We start from the raw sequence: 18374 nt of genomic DNA on the forward strand, positions 1-18374 counted from the left end.
AAGCATCTGCTAATCTCATTGCAAACTAGTCCTTTTTTGCAAGTTATGATAGATGCCATTAGGATGCTGACGTGGAGCTTCAACTGAGCTTTAACTTTACTCACATTATTAACCCAGACAAGAGCGAAACCAGCATGAGAAATCAGATGCAGGCAAACCACTAATTACACGAGAAACAGCACAGCGCCTCTGCCAAAAATACTAATCTAATTTGTGAATGGGAGCATGACACAGGATGAGCTAAAAATAGGGGCGACAGGATATTTTCTCATCTGCTAAAGGAAGAGGAAGCTTTCCCTTTAAAATCATTTTGGAAATGGACTGGAGATGTCAGCGTGACACGCGATCTATGAATAAGGCATTGTGAGGGTGCAAGGTGTCTTCTGCTGTGAGGGTTTATTGAGTTACGTGGGTGAATTAAATCAACTTTGTGTCTTTCTTTTGGTTTTCATTCTTAAATATGCGAAGCATCTCAAGGGTGGATACGCATTACGCACTGAGGATTGTTGTGGTTTTGTGTGATGTACTACTGTGAAAAAAACAACTTAAAGGAATATTAATACTAGGGATGCATGATATATCAGCCACCGTATCGGTATCGGCCGATATGTTTTAATGTTATCGTTATCGGCCTGATAAGAAAATGTGTCCTATATATTAAAGCCGATAAATAATGGATTGTTTCCTTCAGCTGAGACGCTTCAGATGTGCACTGTTCAACATGATGGGTTTGAATTGCTTGAAATATGATTGAAATCACTTTACAGTTAAGTCTGTCATATCGGGTACATAGAATTATAATGTGGACATTATAATTGTGTGTTTGGGAAATGGATTTTACTGGTGAGACTTTTGTTCATTTGGATTTCGATTTATCGGCCAATATATCGGTTATCGGCTTTCAAATATAAAGAATTATCGGTTATCGGTATCAGCCAATATATCAGTTATCGGCTTTCAAATATAAAGAATTATCGGTTATCGGTATCGGCCAAAATTGCATCCCTAAATAATACAGAATAGAAATGCAGATTGTAAAATCAAATAAGTGGCTGGATAGTAGTTAGTTGTGTTCGCTAAGTCAAGCATCGCTATTACAATTGCTAGTAGTTTTAAACTTTAGACTTCAGCACCATTTGTGCATGATTATAATATCCAATGCCGTGTGCCTAGTTATCGATCTAACATTTCTTGCATAATCAGTGAGGTCTAATATTGTTGCTTTGTGGATGAATAAGTAGTCAAAATATTCCATAGACATACACTGACTGAATTAAGATTAATAAGAACACTTTTTTTTTTTCCAGAAAATGTAAGTTTAGTTTAGAATTAAACTTGCAGAAATGTTAACACATCAGAGTAATCTGTATTTCGTGAAGGCAGCTGTCAGAATATAAATCACACATCTATATCCTCCGTCTTAAAGTGAATCTGAAACGTTTCCTTCAGAACAGAAGTCAGAACACAATAACATGTTTTCTTCGTGTCAGATGCCTTTCCCAGACTAATGATCTGTGCAGACTCACATATGGCAATAACAGAGGCTTGAGTATCATCAGCAGAATCAACAAAACTCCAGATCTGTTCATCAGGTTTAGCAGATTTAGTGGATATGCTAAGGCTTTTGGGCTTGTGAACGGTCGGGTTCCTGGTTTGATCCCCCGTGAGCAAGCAACATTATCCTTTTGATCAAGACGATAACCTGGTAAATGAGACTTGAGGGGCTGTTTACATAATTTACACTTTTGATGCGTTTTAGCCGTTCTTTTATACGACAAATTGTCTTTACAAAGTGACGTCGTCATCTACTGGCCTGGCATGAAAAGTACATAACAGCGTTTTTAGTCGTTTTCACGGATCTGTGTTGCTATGACAACGTCTGTACGTGAAAACAAAAAAAAATTAAACCCTTTTCTGATTTTAGTACATTGTTGTTGTGTAAACGTACCCTGAGTCTTGTAAATTCTCGCTGCAGAATTGGAAACAATCTCAAGATGTCATTGTTTGTGTGGCCATAAATAAAGAAAGTGAGTCATCATTGAAACAGCTCACCTAAACTCAGCCACTCCCAGCTGACTGTAAACAAGCTCAATGTGGCAGGTTATATTGATGATATCCATAACAAACAGCTGAAGACAAAGTGAGGCCACGTTATCATTTATTGTTATAGTATGTAGTTATTGGAGCAGTGTTGTGGATGGTGTTCGGTATTGCTATGTTGCTAATGTAGTGATCCAAATAGTAATTAAGCTTGTCACTTCATCAAACGGTTGAAAATTGAACAAAACCTTACAGGTTTCATAATCCTCAATTTAACCACATAACAGATTAACAACGCCAACCTACAACCAACCACCGTTTTCGTGAATCTTTTTTATGCGTTTTGGCCGTTCGTTTACACGACAACGCCGTTTTGGGCGCCTGAAAACGCAAACTTCTGAAAACGGGAAGTTTTTAAAAACGGACTCCGTGTAATGAACAAAAACGTGAATCTCTGAAGACGATTATATTATGCGCATGCGTATTACCTGTTCAGTCTATAGTGTTTCATCGCCATCTACTGGCCTGGCAGCAGAATACAGCGTTTTTAGCCGTTTTCGTGTCGTCTGTACGCGAAAAACTCAAAGGAAAAACTTTCTACTGAAATACAATCTACTGGTTCACAATTAACATCAAATGGATCATTATCCAGAAGATTAAACTTGCAGCAGTTAACAAGCGAGTCAAGTGAACTATTGTTCACATGATTTGGTCTTGTCCCGCTCGAACGAGCCAAGACCCGGGATAATATGATATTCTCAGATCAAGTGTGCTCCTAATAATTCATAGTAATACAAGACTGAGCTTTAAGGTCTTATAAGGGTCGCGCATTAGAAACCTCTCTTTTACTTGAGTAATAGTGTTTCTCTACTTTAGCTTAAGAACAGAGTTTATCGTCCGCCACGAATAAACATTTAATAATTAACTTCTCTTGCCATTGCGGGATGAATGTTGTGTTGTCTGTGCATTATAGTGAAGACAACATTTCCTATAATGTTTGCCTATGAAAGACGACCGAGCCAATCAGAGTAAGTATGTGGCGGAGTTACACGTTTAGCCCCGCCCATGTTCCGCCTGACTCCGCCCACACACTCTTCTGATTGGCTGTGATCTTTGATTGATTTGGTGGTCGTGCCACATCTGATGTGGACAGACAAATTACTTGTCGCTGGAGACACCGTGTAACCCTGTCCTGTCTCCATTTACTGTCTAATACAACATTTACACAAACTCAACACTTCACACTTCACAATGAAACTTGAGCTTGCTGAATATATGGTGAGTTTCACTGCAGACCAAACACAGTCAAGAACACTCATGATGACAGAGTTAACCCGAGGCTGATGCCACTTCACGGCAGAAGTGGTTAAACTGGTTTTACCTGAACAGTTGGTTGGTGTTAATAAGTATGCAAACTATGTGCACACTGTGAGAGCAGCAGTGTGTGTGTGTGTGTGTGTGTGGAGTCTATCCGACTCTTCAGTTTTCTTGGGGAAATCATTCTTCACACACTTTCCAATGCGGTCCGCTGTGTGGAACGTCTACCATGCCACATAAACAACAACACATATGGGCCGAGAGTGATGGTACGTACTGCATATACTGTGGAAATACCATGCTATGTAGTTATCGTGAGACTGGACTCATGACTCATGGACACATGACTCTTTTAGTGTGTAAATGTGTGGGTTTCACCATGATAAGGCAGCTCAGTGTTTGTGTGTTTGTGTGGTTACGTGACCTAAGATGTCTAATCGGCCCGGCAGACGGGCAGAAATATCCTCTCCATTGTCCCGAGGCAGTCCTGGACAATATCAGGATGTCTATCCAAGACTTTTCTTCATTAGATCCCAGTCTCTGTTGAGAAATCTCAACATTTCTCTCCTCGTGTCGGTCAAAAATGACCGTTTTTATTTTTTGTCAATGACATGAATGTACTATATTTTAGTTTTATAATGTTTTTTATTTTATATGTTGTATTTTTAGGGGATTTTATGGTACTAAATTATATTTATGCTGTATTTATAATCCATTTATTCGCTTTTTTGAGCATAGACCTGAAGATTACATTTCCAGCTTAAACTGTGGTAAATCTTGAATGCTTTAGAGCGACAGACTGAAGTTTGATCTCTTTTCGAAGACGACACTTGGCAGATTATTGCTGAAATTAACAAAAGGTTTAAAAAGTGAACTTAAAAAAAGTTACAGAATTCTTTGTTTATAGTTATGAAAAATGCACAAAATCACGTTTTACTCTAAAACTGCAAGAAAATCAAAGCCATAAATCTAAACAAGTTCTGTTCCAAATTTGAGCTTGATATATAAAATATTTTTTCTTATCCCAGTAGAGATAGCTGTAAGTAACCCATTTGTAGGTCGTTTCCCATAAAAATGGTAAACGGTGAGAAGTGGATTTTGGGTGATGCATCAAGAACAGTATGTAGAAACAGTTTTTGTGCTTGGGTTTCAGAGGAGCGCAGCGTTATACAGGCTTTAGCCGTCTTAGCAGTCACAAGACCGAGTCAGGAAGCAATGGGAATTCTCGGGCGAGGTTTAGATTAATCTGTGGGCTGCTGAATTATTTCACCTTTTGATCCCTTGTTAGTGGTGTTGTTCAAGAGAGACGGGATTGAAATGGAGGATGGGAACGCGTATGTGGAAATGCATGTCCCGTAGAGACCAGCTCACATATTACAATCTAGTGAAAAATGCAATTTAAAATGCAATTTATTATCTCTGTACTAATTTATTAGGGGTTCAAGCATGAAATGCTGAAACCCTATTGTCATTGTAAGGATTCGTAAAACTGATCGTGCAGGCCAAACCGTAAGGCCTAGAGACTTGAAACCTGGCCAGATGGTAGGCCTCAGTTCGGGGACAACCTATCAGAGTATGACCCCGAATGGCCCATAGGTGGCGCTACAGCAACCAAAAGTACAAAGTCGCGCATAACTCTTAGACCGTTTGTCATAAACGTTGTGTATAAAATGGGAGTAGCAAAATACACTAAAAAGCCTATAAATCCTAAATGAAAACTCAGAACTTCACACAAATTGGTGAGCACATGTGAGATAACATTCTGAACAAGCATCAAAAGTTTTATGGATATCGGACCATATTTGGCGCTATAACTGTTAAAAAGATTTAATACCATATATTTCCTATGGTAAATTACTTGTATTGACTGTAAATGGTCTTTTCCATCTAGTATGTCAGTGGTTACATGCTTGCTTAATAAAACTTAATGACTTTTGATGCTATTGTGCTTAAAGGCCTTAACTGCTTGAACCCTGATAAATGCTGCTTGCAGCTTTAATTATTTTATTTGTTATTATTACTAATTTGCACAAATTTTTACTCTGTATTAACAATCTCTGTTTCTGTAATTTCCTATTATCACTGTAAAGTATCAGTGAAACAATCTATATTGTTAAAAGCGCTATATAAATGAAGGTGACCTGACTTGACAGGGAGATCGACTCGATTACGTCATTCGCAGTGCTTCATGGTAGTGGGCGGAGCTTGTTTTGACTCTCTGATTGGTGGAATTTTCTGTACAGCATCATGGGTAACGTAGTTTTTCAACACGAATTCCACTGTTAATTATATGCCAAAATAATGCGGGATGACGGCTTAAGCAGAAGCAAAACAATCGATTAACAGCCTCGTAGCTCACAGTACGGCTGTCTTTAAAGGATTATGAGTTATCATTAAAAATCTAGTTTTTGTTGCACTCTTTAGTTGCTAGGGTAATGGTTGTTAGGGTGTCTGGTTACAGTGTTGCGTAGCACAAACAGTGAAGGTCAAGTTTCATTTAATACTTAGTGTTAGGAGTTTGTTCAAGTCACTACGCTTAAATATGAGCAGTGGTTACAGTTCTGGCCTTAGTAAACACCACTAATAAGTGCAGGTCGTAGTGAGTCTCTTGCTGAGGGAATGTCATGGTTGAACTGTAGGGTTGGGAATCGAAAATCAATTCCAATTCTGGAACTGAATACTTGAGGTCAGGAAACAGATACTTCCTCTTATTGATTCCTTTGTGAGCATTTCAATATGATTTTAAACCATTCAAGCATGAGAGACTTGTTTTCAGGCGTGTGTATCAGTATATTGGATCCGTGCAGCTCTTAAAGTGACAGTAGCCTAATATTCCTGATGCCGTCTCTATAGTAACACTAATCAAACAACAACACACAAAGAGAAAATTCACTCGTTCTTGACTTTTGTAACTATATTAGTAATGTACATTTCATTTATAAAGGTCAGGAAACGGATACTTGTTATAAAATGACAATTTCAGTTCGTCTTATTGATTCCTTTGTGAGCATTTCAATATGATTTTAAACCATTCAAGCGTGAGAGACTTGTTTTCAGGCGTGTGTATCAGTATATTGGATCCGTGCAGCTCTTAAAGTGACAGCAGCCTAATATTCCTGATGCCGTCTCTATAGTAACACTAATCAAACAACAAAACACAGAGAGAAAAGTCACTCGTTCTTGACTGAATAACTTTTGTAACTATATTAATGTACATTTCATTTATAAAGTGCAGTGTTATTTTACATTTGATTACAGTTCCTGTACGTGAATAACTGAAAATCTTAAAACACTGTTTATTTCAGTCGTACCTTTGTTCAGTTGTGTCTTTTGTTGCGATTGCTAATTTGTTCTTTTTTAATCACTGAGTGTTTACTTGTCTTTCATAATGCTTGACTTGTATATTAGTTTGGCTAGTTGTTTTTCTATGCTATTTTTAAACCACAGGCAAACGCTCCTTGTGTAAGTATTCTTTATCCTGTTTGTTCATGATATTCAGCTACAATTAAATGTTTTGCAATAAGACTTAAAATAAATGTGAATGATATCTAAGTGTTTTTTTTATTAACCCTGATTGGAATCGAAATTAGGAATTGATCAAATTCGAACGAGTCCCAACCCTATTGAACTGACCTTCAGTATATGATGGGATTTAAGCTTCACACACCAGTCACAATGAAAAAAGCCATTTTTTGGCACAAAAGTTTCCTTTTCCCCTCCCTTGTAGTTCATGTTTAATGCATCAGAGCCTCAGTGATGATATCAAATGACCTTCCTGCGTGTGCACTCACCATCACACAGTGAGCGTTTGACACCGAGCCCAAAAGCCCAACTATCCAAGACATTCGCCTCTTTATTCCTCCGTGGGAATTCTCTCAGATGATGCAGGATTTCTGCGCTGTAGACGTAGGTTTGCCTGTGGGGAATCGCTCCATAAATGCCTCTTTATGCACTGTGTCAAAGAGAGCCCAGAAACCATTGTGAGCAGCCAAGGACGTGGTTATAGTGTCATCATTTCTGTCTTTATGGAAAAAACATTCATTGTTTCCTTCAACCCTTGTTTTCCGAGTTCCCGGAAGCCGCAGTCACCCCTCTATAGACGTCCCAGGCCGTCAGAAAGCTATAGGAACTAATGCTCACTGTCGTTTTTTTTTTTTTTGGTCTAAAAGGGGTTTTGCAGTTGACAACAGAGTAGGAAGTGAAAATGGGAGATGAAATTGAAAGCAGCTTATAGTGGAGGGATGCAGATGGGATTTCTCTTCCCAAGCAATGGATCTGGCAGAGAGAGAGAGAGAGAGAGAGAGAGAGAGAGCGGAGGAGAGCTGAAATCTGCAAATACAGGAGTGACCTACTTCTTCTGGATGCTGGATCAATCTCAGACATCTTCACGCAGAACCTGAGTCTTTCACACAATCTTCATTTTTGACCAAATTATGTCCTTTCAATTTAGTTGAGACTGTGCTATTTTAGTTTATTTTATGATGGGAATCGATGGGAATGTCTTTGCATTGTCTTCTAATAAAATGTAGGAAATCTACTGTTACAGTATTTATATAACATTAGGAGAAAAGTATTCGGATGACCTACTATGCATGCACACTTTACAAAACATAATGGGAATAAACAGTTGTTCTCAGATTGTGAGCTGTTGTTGGTCACTTTACATGTCTGATATGCCTATTTTTATGCACACTTTGGGAGATTGCATATAAACACTGAATGGAAACAGCAAGATGCGCATTAACTCTAAGAATGGTCATTAAAAAATGTATGCGCGCAACAATCTGATGCAGATCAATGTTTAATCCGATATGAAGACATGCGCATGAACTATGATGGAAACACACAGTCATCAACACTCAGCATGCAAAACTTTACATTGCTAACCATCAAATACATTTTTAAACTAACTAAACTAATTACTAAACAAACACTGACACAAGACAGAAAATAAAATGGTTAAATTTCGTAATTTATTAATGCTGCAATGCACTCTGGGAGCACAGTGTTACTCAGAAATATCAAGTTAGTAAAACTCAGACTCTTAAGTTATGAAAACTTAAATATATTGATAACTTTACTATATATTTTTTTCTGAGGCAATAAGTTTGCAAGATTTTTTTTTTTCAGTAAAGTTAACGAATGCTTTATAGCTGAATTGAATTAATTTCATAATTTATGAAATGAATCGACACTGAACTGGCTTCAGTTGAATAATGACACTTTTTTGTTGTTGAGAATTTGAATTTGTCTCATATATGATTATAAAGCTTGCATGGATTCATTATTTTACTGTGAATCTGTACTGTATAAAGTAGGGATGCACCGATATGAACATTTTGGCCGATACCGATAACCGATATATTGGCCGATAAATCTAAATCCAAATTTTTATGTAATTTTTGAGAGCCTGATTACAAAAACAAAACTCTCACCATTAAAATCCATGTCCCAAACACACTGAACCATATTTTCCTTTTTCCGAAGTGATTTCCATCATATTTCAAGCAATTCAAAACCATCATGTTGCATCTGAACCGTCTCAGCTGAAGGAAATAATACATTATTTATCGGCCTATAATATATCGGCTTAATGTTCTTATCAGGCCGATAACGATAACATTAAAAATGAACAAATATCGTCCGATACCGATATGGTGGCCGATATATCGTGCATCCCTAGTGTAAAGCACTATGTAAGCAAAGGTGACTTGACTTTATGGCACAAACACTTCTCAGTAATCCACACGGAGTCTGGAGACTTGAGTTTGAAAGCTGAGGGAAGCGTTTGACCCACAGTATTGCTGATTTGAACATTGATGATACTTATATAAACATGCTTTCCCATGTGTGTGTTTGGTTACAGTACCAGAAGACCTGTCCTTAGAGGAGCGAGACGAGCTGTCCAACATACGGCGCAGGAAAAAAGAACTGCTTGATGATATTGAGGTGAGAATGCAGTCGCAAATAAAGTTGTAGAAACTGTAGAAAACTGTGTGTATTATGTATTTATTGCTTCGCATAATTCCTCTATAGTGAGCTGCTGTTGCATTCTGAACATAACCTATTCTTCCTAACTGAATGCAACATAAAAAGTACCTTGTTTCTCTGTTGGTTAAACAGCTTTAGAACATTGCAATAGGCATTTTTCATCTAAAGCAACTTACATTGTGTCCAAGGTACGCATTTCACATTTCCGGGGAATGAACGCCATGATCTTTGGCTCTAGTGTTTGAATATCATGTTGAGTCTCCTGTTTGATATGAACCTCTGTTTTCCAGCGCTTGAAGTTTGAGATCGCTGAAGTGATGACAGAAATCGAGCAGCTCACGTGTGTGGGCGAGAGGTGAGTTATGAGAGATGGGAAAGGTTTCCTTTTTCATTGCAGCTCAACTGAAGCTCATGCAGATTTGCACCTGTCTGTCTTTTGTCTGAGTGTCCTCACTCATCTGTCCTCTTCTAAACATTCATAAGCGCTCTATTCAGACCGTGTCGTCTGGTTGACAGGTCACCTGCAGGAGACGTGTGCTGTACACGCTTGTGTCTTTTATTGAGCTTTAAACAGGGATATAGATTGACTCAGTGCGAGGAAATGGATGTTGAATATCAAACATTCAATAACCCAAAGTGTTAGTTTAGTTTTTAGTTAAATCATATGATAAGGAATCCATTTTTTAATCATAAAATGATGAAAGCATAATGTAACAGAACTTAAAACGTCCTTTCCAGGTCCAAAAATACCATTTATTGAGAATAAGTTGGACTCATTTTCAGGCAGATGAGTACATTCAAACCATGTTTATGTCACTGAGACTTATTGGGTGTTGAGAAACTTAGATACTATAGGAAGGTGTAGCCTATATTCCTAAACACCAAAATAGTCACTAAAATAGCACAAAAAAAAAATAAAGTTCTTCGTGGCTACTAGGTAAATATATTTTGTATTCCCAAAAATACGTTTCTACAGATCTGTCATGGTGAAAAAAAAGGGAGTGGAGTAAAATATCTTAATTATAGTGGTTTTAGTTTATTTACAAAAAAATAATGCTTAGAAGCCAATCCAGAAGAGAAGAATCAACACAAACAGAAAGTGAGGAGAACTCAGGGTTACGTTTATTTAACGATGATGTACTAAAAACAGAAACTTTTTTCCTTGCATTAGTCACGTACAGACGGCAACGTTGTTAAAACGATCCCCATTCACACGAATCCATGAAAACGACTAAACATGCTGTATTATTCATGCCAGGCCAGTAGTTGGCGCAGTCACTTTGTAAAGAAACACTATGTGGCTATAGACTGAACACGTAATACACATGTGCATGAAGTCACCGTTTTCACAAATTCATGTTTTTGAAGTTAACACAGTATTAAAAAGTTGCATTTTGAAAGTTTTCATTTTCAGGCCCCTAAAACGCTGTTGTTGTGTAAATGAACGGCCAAAATGCATTAACATTTTTCTGTTTCTGTTGAAAATGGTGTCATGTAAACAGCCCCTAAACAGGAGAAAACAAAATTGAACAAGAAACAGGTGCACAAAGCAACCAGTTACCATGGCAACAAACAAGGGCATAATCAGTAACCTAGGAAAATGGGGAACAAAAGGCAGCATGAACAGAATACTAGGAAACAATGAAATACAAACTAAAAGTCCATAAACAGAACATGTTTGTTCTTAAGACAAAACTATTATATAGACAAAACTAGACTAATTCAAATTCTTAAAAATTATCATAAATAATCAAGAGCAATCATACGAACAGATAACATCAAAGCCTGGGATTTCCTTAAGAAAATATTTGAGAAATCCCTTAGAATTTCTCTAGAATTGCACTTAATATTCTTACAAACTAATTCCTTAACTTCTTTCTCACAATGATTTTTGTGAATCCACCCTTAGAACAAATGAGAGTAGAAATGGTAGCTGGTAAACTGATGTTGTGTAGCACCAGATCCAACGTTACATACGATGCAGTTTGTTTTTAACAATATCAATGACGCATTGGCTGGTCCAGCCTGAAAAAATACGCTTTTTTAATGCTATTTGATCATAAGAAACAGCATTTATGGGACAGTTGTTGTCAGTGAAACGACTTGCCTCAAAGGGACTTTGATAAGGCTCTTAAATCTACAGGACTTGTGCCTGTAAATCAGGACTGTTTGAGAGTTGGCACATTGTATCCGCAAGCCAATCACACAAGAGGTTCTTTGTCCGCCTTCAGTCTTATTAGGGGATCTTTCTTAAGACATATTTACTTCCATTTGCAGCAAAACAACGCAGAGAAACAAACAAATTGCAATGGGAAGAAAGAAATTCAACATGGATCCCAAAAAAGTAAGTTATTGTATTGTCAGATATTATATATTTTCATTTATTCCTAAATGTTTTAATACTTTTAAAGCCTTTACTTTATGGTAGGCTATTACTGAGCGATCAACATTGTGACTTTTTCTCTGACATTTGGAAATTTTTCACATACTTTTCCTGGCATTTATATAGGATTGATCTTAAAATCCTTTTTTAAATCGTCTTTATCGCAGGGGATCCAGTTTCTTCTGGAGAACGACCTCCTGCAGCAGACGCCTGAAGACATCGCTCAGTTCCTCTATAAGGGAGAAGGCTTGAACAAAACCGTCATTGGTGATTACCTGGGCGAACGGTAAACCTTACCCTGTCTCTTACCCTGCTTTATTCAGTGTATGTCCGTGAGATGTGGGCCTGATTCATCACAAAAAACCTCCAGAAATTGATTGTCTGGGAGTAAAACAGCAGCAGTTAAACTCCTCTGAAGGAAACGGACCACCGCTTGGGATGAGACTTGTCAAAACAACAGGATTTCATGAAGCATAGCTATAGATACAACAGTCGAAGGCTGCTGAACATCACAAATGATGACAAACAATTGTCCTTTCTTTGCCGAAAGTAACCGTTTCTTCTGTGTGTGGCTGTTGTTTTCTCGTAGGGATGATTTCAACATCAAAGTGCTCCAGGCTTTTGTCGAGCTCCATGAGTTTGCCGACCTCAACCTCGTTCAGGCTCTGAGGTGGGAAAAGCTTCTCTGCAGGAATGCCTCGTTTCTAGACTATTTGGCTTAGAGTTATTCCAATAATATCATAATGAACTGGTTTCTATTTTGCTCAAAAATTCCCCTTTTTTATAGTATGAAGGTAAATCACATTAAACTTGTCAAACTTGACCATTAATATTTATGTATTTTGTAGTGTGAAATTATTTGGCAAATTAAGTTGGCAAAACTCAATAATTTTGAAAGAATCTGTTACATTTTTTTTTTTAAGTTAATTTTTTTTTTAAGTTCAAACTAAGCAGAACTGGCAGATTTCTATTTTGAACTTAAAATATTTGAGTTTAACTATAAACTATTATAGTTAAACTATTATAATGAACTATTTCATACATTTAACATAAAATTATCATGTAATCTCAACTCAAATATCTTAGTAGTGTAAATTTGGCTAGCTTCAACTAGCTAATTCAGTAAATGCTAACTTTCTAATTGGTAACACAATGCTTTGATAGCATTAGAATAACAATTGGTGAATGAGTACGACAGTATGAAACAACTTACATGTTCTCAAACCAATTAATTCTGATTCAGAACAAAATTACAAAAAACGTTACACTTTAATTTTAGCATTTACTCTCCCGTTCAAGTGTCATGGCAAAGCATGCCGGGAAACAGAAATTCCAGCCCAGTTTTAGTCAAATTTAAGTTAAATTAAAAGAAACAAGTTCATAAAACTCAAATTGTTGAAACAATCTAGATTACTTAAAATGTGTCAGTTTTGTGAACTCAAAAGAAAAAGAAAGTTCTAAATACTCATAAAAGTTTGATTTGATTGAACTAATTTGTTTAATGTAAGTTTACCCTACTCAAACCAAGGGTGTACTGGACTTGTTGACTCGTGACTGATTTTCTGAGGGATTTGCTGTCTCCACACAGGCAGTTCCTCTGGAGTTTCAGACTTCCCGGCGAGGCACAGAAGATTGACCGAATGATGGAGGCGTTTGCGTCCCGGTACTGCCAGTGCAACCCAGGAGTCTTTCAGTCCACAGGTCAGACATGAGCGAAACAGCCTGTGTCCATACTAATGCAAACCTCACTTCTGTCCCGCTCAGATTCAGAGAGATGTTGGTCAAAGAAACATCAGTTTAGGCCCAAAACACACCCAGTCGAAATGCATCTTGCAAGATTGTTTTTGTGCATCCTTGTTGCATTCTCAGCATTGCTGCAAGGAAATTTGCATAAAGTTTTCTCTTTCAGGGGCGCGTTTCTCAAAAGCATTGTCATTATCAACATAATTAAACCATTTGGCGTTTTTCCTAAAACCATAGATCCAACAAACATTTGCAAACAGTGTTGCAAACATTGCGTGGTTGATAACATACACTATAAAAAATAATGTGTTGGCTAAACAGTTTGCATCAATGTTTTGAGTCATGACATCTTTGAATGAATTTACGTTCAACCAACAAGCTACACTGAGTAAGAGGAACTTAATAATTTGTTGCATAAACACACATTTTTAAGATCATTACTCAAAAATATTAAGTTGCTCTGACTACCAGAGCCCTGGAACCAATTAATCTCATCTATTTCATGAGCTATCATAGCACATGCTAACATAACTTATTTAACATGTATTTTTAATGAACAAGTAAGACATTAGCACAGTCATTGCTTATAGATCAATGTAGTGTTTACCTTCATGTATCTACTCTACTCTTACAGAAACTCTTTTAAATGTCAAGCATAACAGCATTAAACTAACAGGGGCCGTATTCACAAAGAATTTTAAGGCTAAAAGTAGGTCCTAACTGGCGAATTTAGGAGCAACTCCTAAAAATAATGGGCGTGTCACTCGTAACTTTAGGACTCCTCATTTTTTTTGACTAAGAGTAATTCACAAAGCATTTTAGCCCTAAAAGTAGCACCTAAGCCTGGGACAGCTTAAAAGAAGTCGAGAGGACTCCTAACTCACTAAGACCTTCACAAACCGCTTTTTGTGGCATTTCACGTTGCGATGTTTTGAAATGCGCATGCGGCGGCTACAGGAGCTTCCAATCGCGAGGGAACAATTCTGCATTGTAGGCATAACTAGGGATGCAATAACGCCACCAACAACAACCAAAACTAGGCTACTCATTGCATGTAAACTAATTGTAATGTTTCATTGTGAATCAAATTAAAATGTTCTTCTCTTTGCAAACGTAGGCAGAGGCATATAGTGACAGATTAATTCAATAATGTTGCAAAGATATTGCATGAATCCATATGTTTCATTAGGCTACTAGGCTATTTGTTTTGCCTTACTCTTTATTCATTTAGGCTATTTATTCAGTTATTCATCATCTTCCGTCCTTCGCACTACTTGTGTAGTGCACGCATTCTCAGACCTGTCACCTGTCACTCATCATCGTAGGGGAGGTGTTTGGAATCATTCCCACGTTACAATCATCAGCCAATCAAGGTGGTCACTTCAGTCAAGCTCGTGCATGAGTAATGACGTCATCCATAACAACGAAGACTCACTCTTAGTTTAGGAGTTGTCATTTTTCTTTACTAAGAGTAGGTCTGAAAGGTGTTGTGAATAACTTTTAAGAGAAAACTCCTAGCTAAAATCTTTTAGTGCGATTTAGGAGTACTCCTAGTGGTAAGATAAAATGCTTTGTGAATACGGCCCCAGGTCTTTTCCTTTATTAAAAACAAATAAATTAACACTTAATTTCAACATTTATTCTCCTTATCCAGTCCTATGCAAAGCATGCTGGTAACTAGAAATCCATTGCCTAATTTCCGAAGTTATCGAGACAATTTCATTAAGTTACTACAACCTATTTAAAAAAAAAGCAACGAGCTTAACGCCGAAATTTGAGTTTAAATTACAGATGATATTAAGTTGATGTAATGATCAACATTATTATGTCAATAGAACTTTACAAAATATATTTGCAACTTAAAAGGTTTAACTAAAACAATAAATTAGAATTTTTTAGCTTTCAACCATGCATTTATTTAAGTTGTGGTAACAGGTCCCCTGAATTACTTTTTAGATACATATTTTCTTGTTAAAATGACATGTAGACTTAAATAGATCATGCTCTCAGGCACAATAAACAAGCTAACATACAGTACAATATATAGCTTTCACCCCATTTTAATTTATTCTATATATTTTAGCGTTTTTGACGAGTGCGCATGTGCATAAATGCGTCAGAGAAGTATGAAGGAACCTACAATTAATCAGACATCAAATAAAGCAAAACAAAAACAGTGAAGTAGTCCTCAGTTCGTTACAGGAGCATGCTAACGTGATGAATGGCTTTCTGTTGTTTATGCAAACCAACTATAATAATATTACATTAATTGTGATCTCGAATCAATTCAATAGCAGAAGTTATTTCTCCACCACCTGCATGTGATGTCGGGGTTTGGTTTTGGTTAGTTTACTTGTAATTATGCATAATTTACTGTTATTACTATAGTAAGTTCATGTAGTAATGTGTAACACCTTAAAATAAGTTGTTACTGAACATTTCTTTGATTGTTTATGGTAATGAAACGAGTTGAGAGCTTGTCATGATGTGTTTAGAGAGTACAGCTCAGTCTAGCAGAGAAAAATGGGCCTTTTTCTATTTGAAAGGTTTATTTATGCCAATTTTCTCCGTGACGAGCCCTTAAATCAAAACAAAGCTTTCATATGTGGATATAAATTATACTAGCAGTCAAAAGTTTGGAATAATGTTTTTGAAAGAAGTCTCTTCTGCTCACCAAAGCTGCATTTATTTGATCAGAAATACAGTAAAAACAGTGAAATATTATTACAATGTAAAAAAGCTGTTTTCTGTGTGAATATACAGGATTTTCAGCTTCATTACTCCAGTCTTCAGTGTCACATGATCCTTCAGAAATCATTCTAATATGATGATTTGATGCTCAAGAAACATTTAGTATTATTATCAATGTTGAAAATCGTGATACACTATCATTCAAAAGTTTGGGGTGAGTAAGATTTAAAAAAATTAAGAAAAATAAATTAATACTTCTATTCAGTATGAATGCATTATATTGATCAAAAGTGTCAGTAAAGACATTTATAATGTTACAAAATATGTCTATTTCAGATAAATGCTGTTCTATTGAACTCCCTAATCAAAGAATCCTGAAAAAAAAAAAAAAAAAAGATCACGGTTTCCACATAAATATTTAACTAATAATTGATAATAGTCAGAAATGTTTCTTGAACATTATAATGATTTCTGAAGCATCATGTGACACTGAAGTATATTAACATAGAAACAGTTCTTTTTAAATTGTAATTATATTTCACAATATTATTTACACATTATTATTTGCCTACTCATTTTAATAGTAGACCACAAATATTATTTCTGTTTACAGAGTCACTTGCATCTCTTTCAATGCCGGTTATTGTGCATTGTCTTATTTGGTGTGTGGTTATTGAATTATTAGTGTGTTTATGTTGCAGACACATGTTATGTCCTGTCCTTCGCCATCATCATGCTGAACACCAGCCTTCACAACCCCAACGTCAGGGACAAACCGGCCGTCGAGCGCTTCATCTCCATGAACAGAGGCATTAATGAAGGAGGAGACCTGCCAGAGGACCTGCTCAGGGTAATCATGCTGACCAGCATTTGTGCTTAAAAAGTGTATAATGTTAATTTTTTTCTGAAAATGAGCGATGGTTTGTCTAGATAAGACTCTTATTCCTCGGCTGGGATCGTGTCGAGACTTTGAAGCTGCACTGAAACTCACATTTGGACCCCATTGAAGTCACTATATGGAATGTTTTCCTCAAAAACCTTAATTATTAAATTATCAGGAAATTTTAATTCTGAAGTAAACCAATCCTTAAACCAGTTCAATCGAGTCAGCTAACACTGACAGCAACACTAACTATATTTACTCTCCTGTCTCATTTGGGTCAGTTTCCATATGAATGACTTTAAATCTCATGATTAATGCAGTAGAAGCCATAGGACTGTGTTAAATATTTCACAGAGGCATGCGTGTGAATGTGCTGAATCTGCATACATTAACAGACTAATGTCTCTGCAGAACCTGTACGAGAGCATCAAGAGCGAACCCTTCAAAATCCCAGAGGACGACGGCAACGACCTCACACACACGTTCTTCAACCCGGACCGAGAAGGCTGGCTCCTGAAGTTAGGTCAGAACCAGACTCTTACTCTTATACTCTTATACTCTTACTCTTACTCTTATACTCTTACTCTTATACTCTTATACTCTTATACTTATACTCTTACTCTTATACTCTTACTCTTACTCCTACTCTTACTCTTATACTCTTACTCCTACTCTTACTCTTATACTCTTACTCTTACTCTCACTCTTATACTCTTACTCTTACTCTCACTCTTATACTCTTACTCTTATACTCTTACTCTTACTCTCACTCTTATACTCTTACTCTTATACTCTTACTCTTACTCCTACTCTTACTCTTATACTCTTACTCTTATACTCTTACTCTTACTCCTACTCTTACTCTTATACTCTTATACTCTTACTCTTATACTCTTATACTCTTACTCTTATAACTCTTACTCTTATAACTCTTACTCTTACTCTTATAACTCTTACTCTTATAACTCTTACTCCTACTCTTACTCTTATACTCTTACTCTTATACTCTTATACTCTTACTCTTATAACTCTTACTCCTACTCTTATAACTCTTACTCCTACTCTTACTCTTATAACTCTTACTCCTACTCTTATAACTCTTACTCTTATACTCTTACTCTTATAACTCTTACTCTTATACTATTACTCTTATACTATTACTCTTACTCTTATACTCTTACTCCTACTCTTATAACTCTTACTCCTACTCTTACTCTTATACTATTACTCTTACTCTTATAACTCTTACTCCTACTCTTATAACTCTTACTCTTATAACTCTTACTCTTATACTATTACTCTTATACTATTACTCTTACTCTTATA

General features: G+C 36.5%; 1 protein-coding gene across 2 annotated transcripts in view; it reads left to right on the forward strand.

Moving 5' to 3' along the window:
- cyth3b (cytohesin 3b) overlaps positions 1-18374 on the forward strand; it is a 52095-nt gene that overhangs the window by 17438 nt on the left and 16283 nt on the right. Inside the window, exons 1-9 of one of the 2 annotated variants that reach the window (XM_079891190.1) lie at positions 3509-3626; positions 9224-9306; positions 9639-9703; positions 11626-11692; positions 11899-12017; positions 12321-12401; positions 13320-13432; positions 16867-17015; positions 17460-17571. In XM_079891190.1, coding sequence (XP_079747316.1) covers positions 3587-3626; positions 9224-9306; positions 9639-9703; positions 11626-11692; positions 11899-12017; positions 12321-12401; positions 13320-13432; positions 16867-17015; positions 17460-17571 — 829 coding nt within the window. In that variant the 5' untranslated portion in view covers positions 3509-3586. Of the gene's footprint in view, positions 1-3508; positions 3627-9223; positions 9307-9638; positions 9704-11625; positions 11693-11898; positions 12018-12320; positions 12402-13319; positions 13433-16866; positions 17016-17459; positions 17572-18374 lie in introns of those variants that run through there. The other variant, XM_079891191.1, reaches the window with a different exon arrangement.

Source organism: Squalius cephalus, assembly GCF_949319135.1.
Source record: "Squalius cephalus genome assembly, chromosome: 1".
Lineage (NCBI taxonomy): Eukaryota > Metazoa > Chordata > Actinopteri > Cypriniformes > Leuciscidae > Squalius > Squalius cephalus.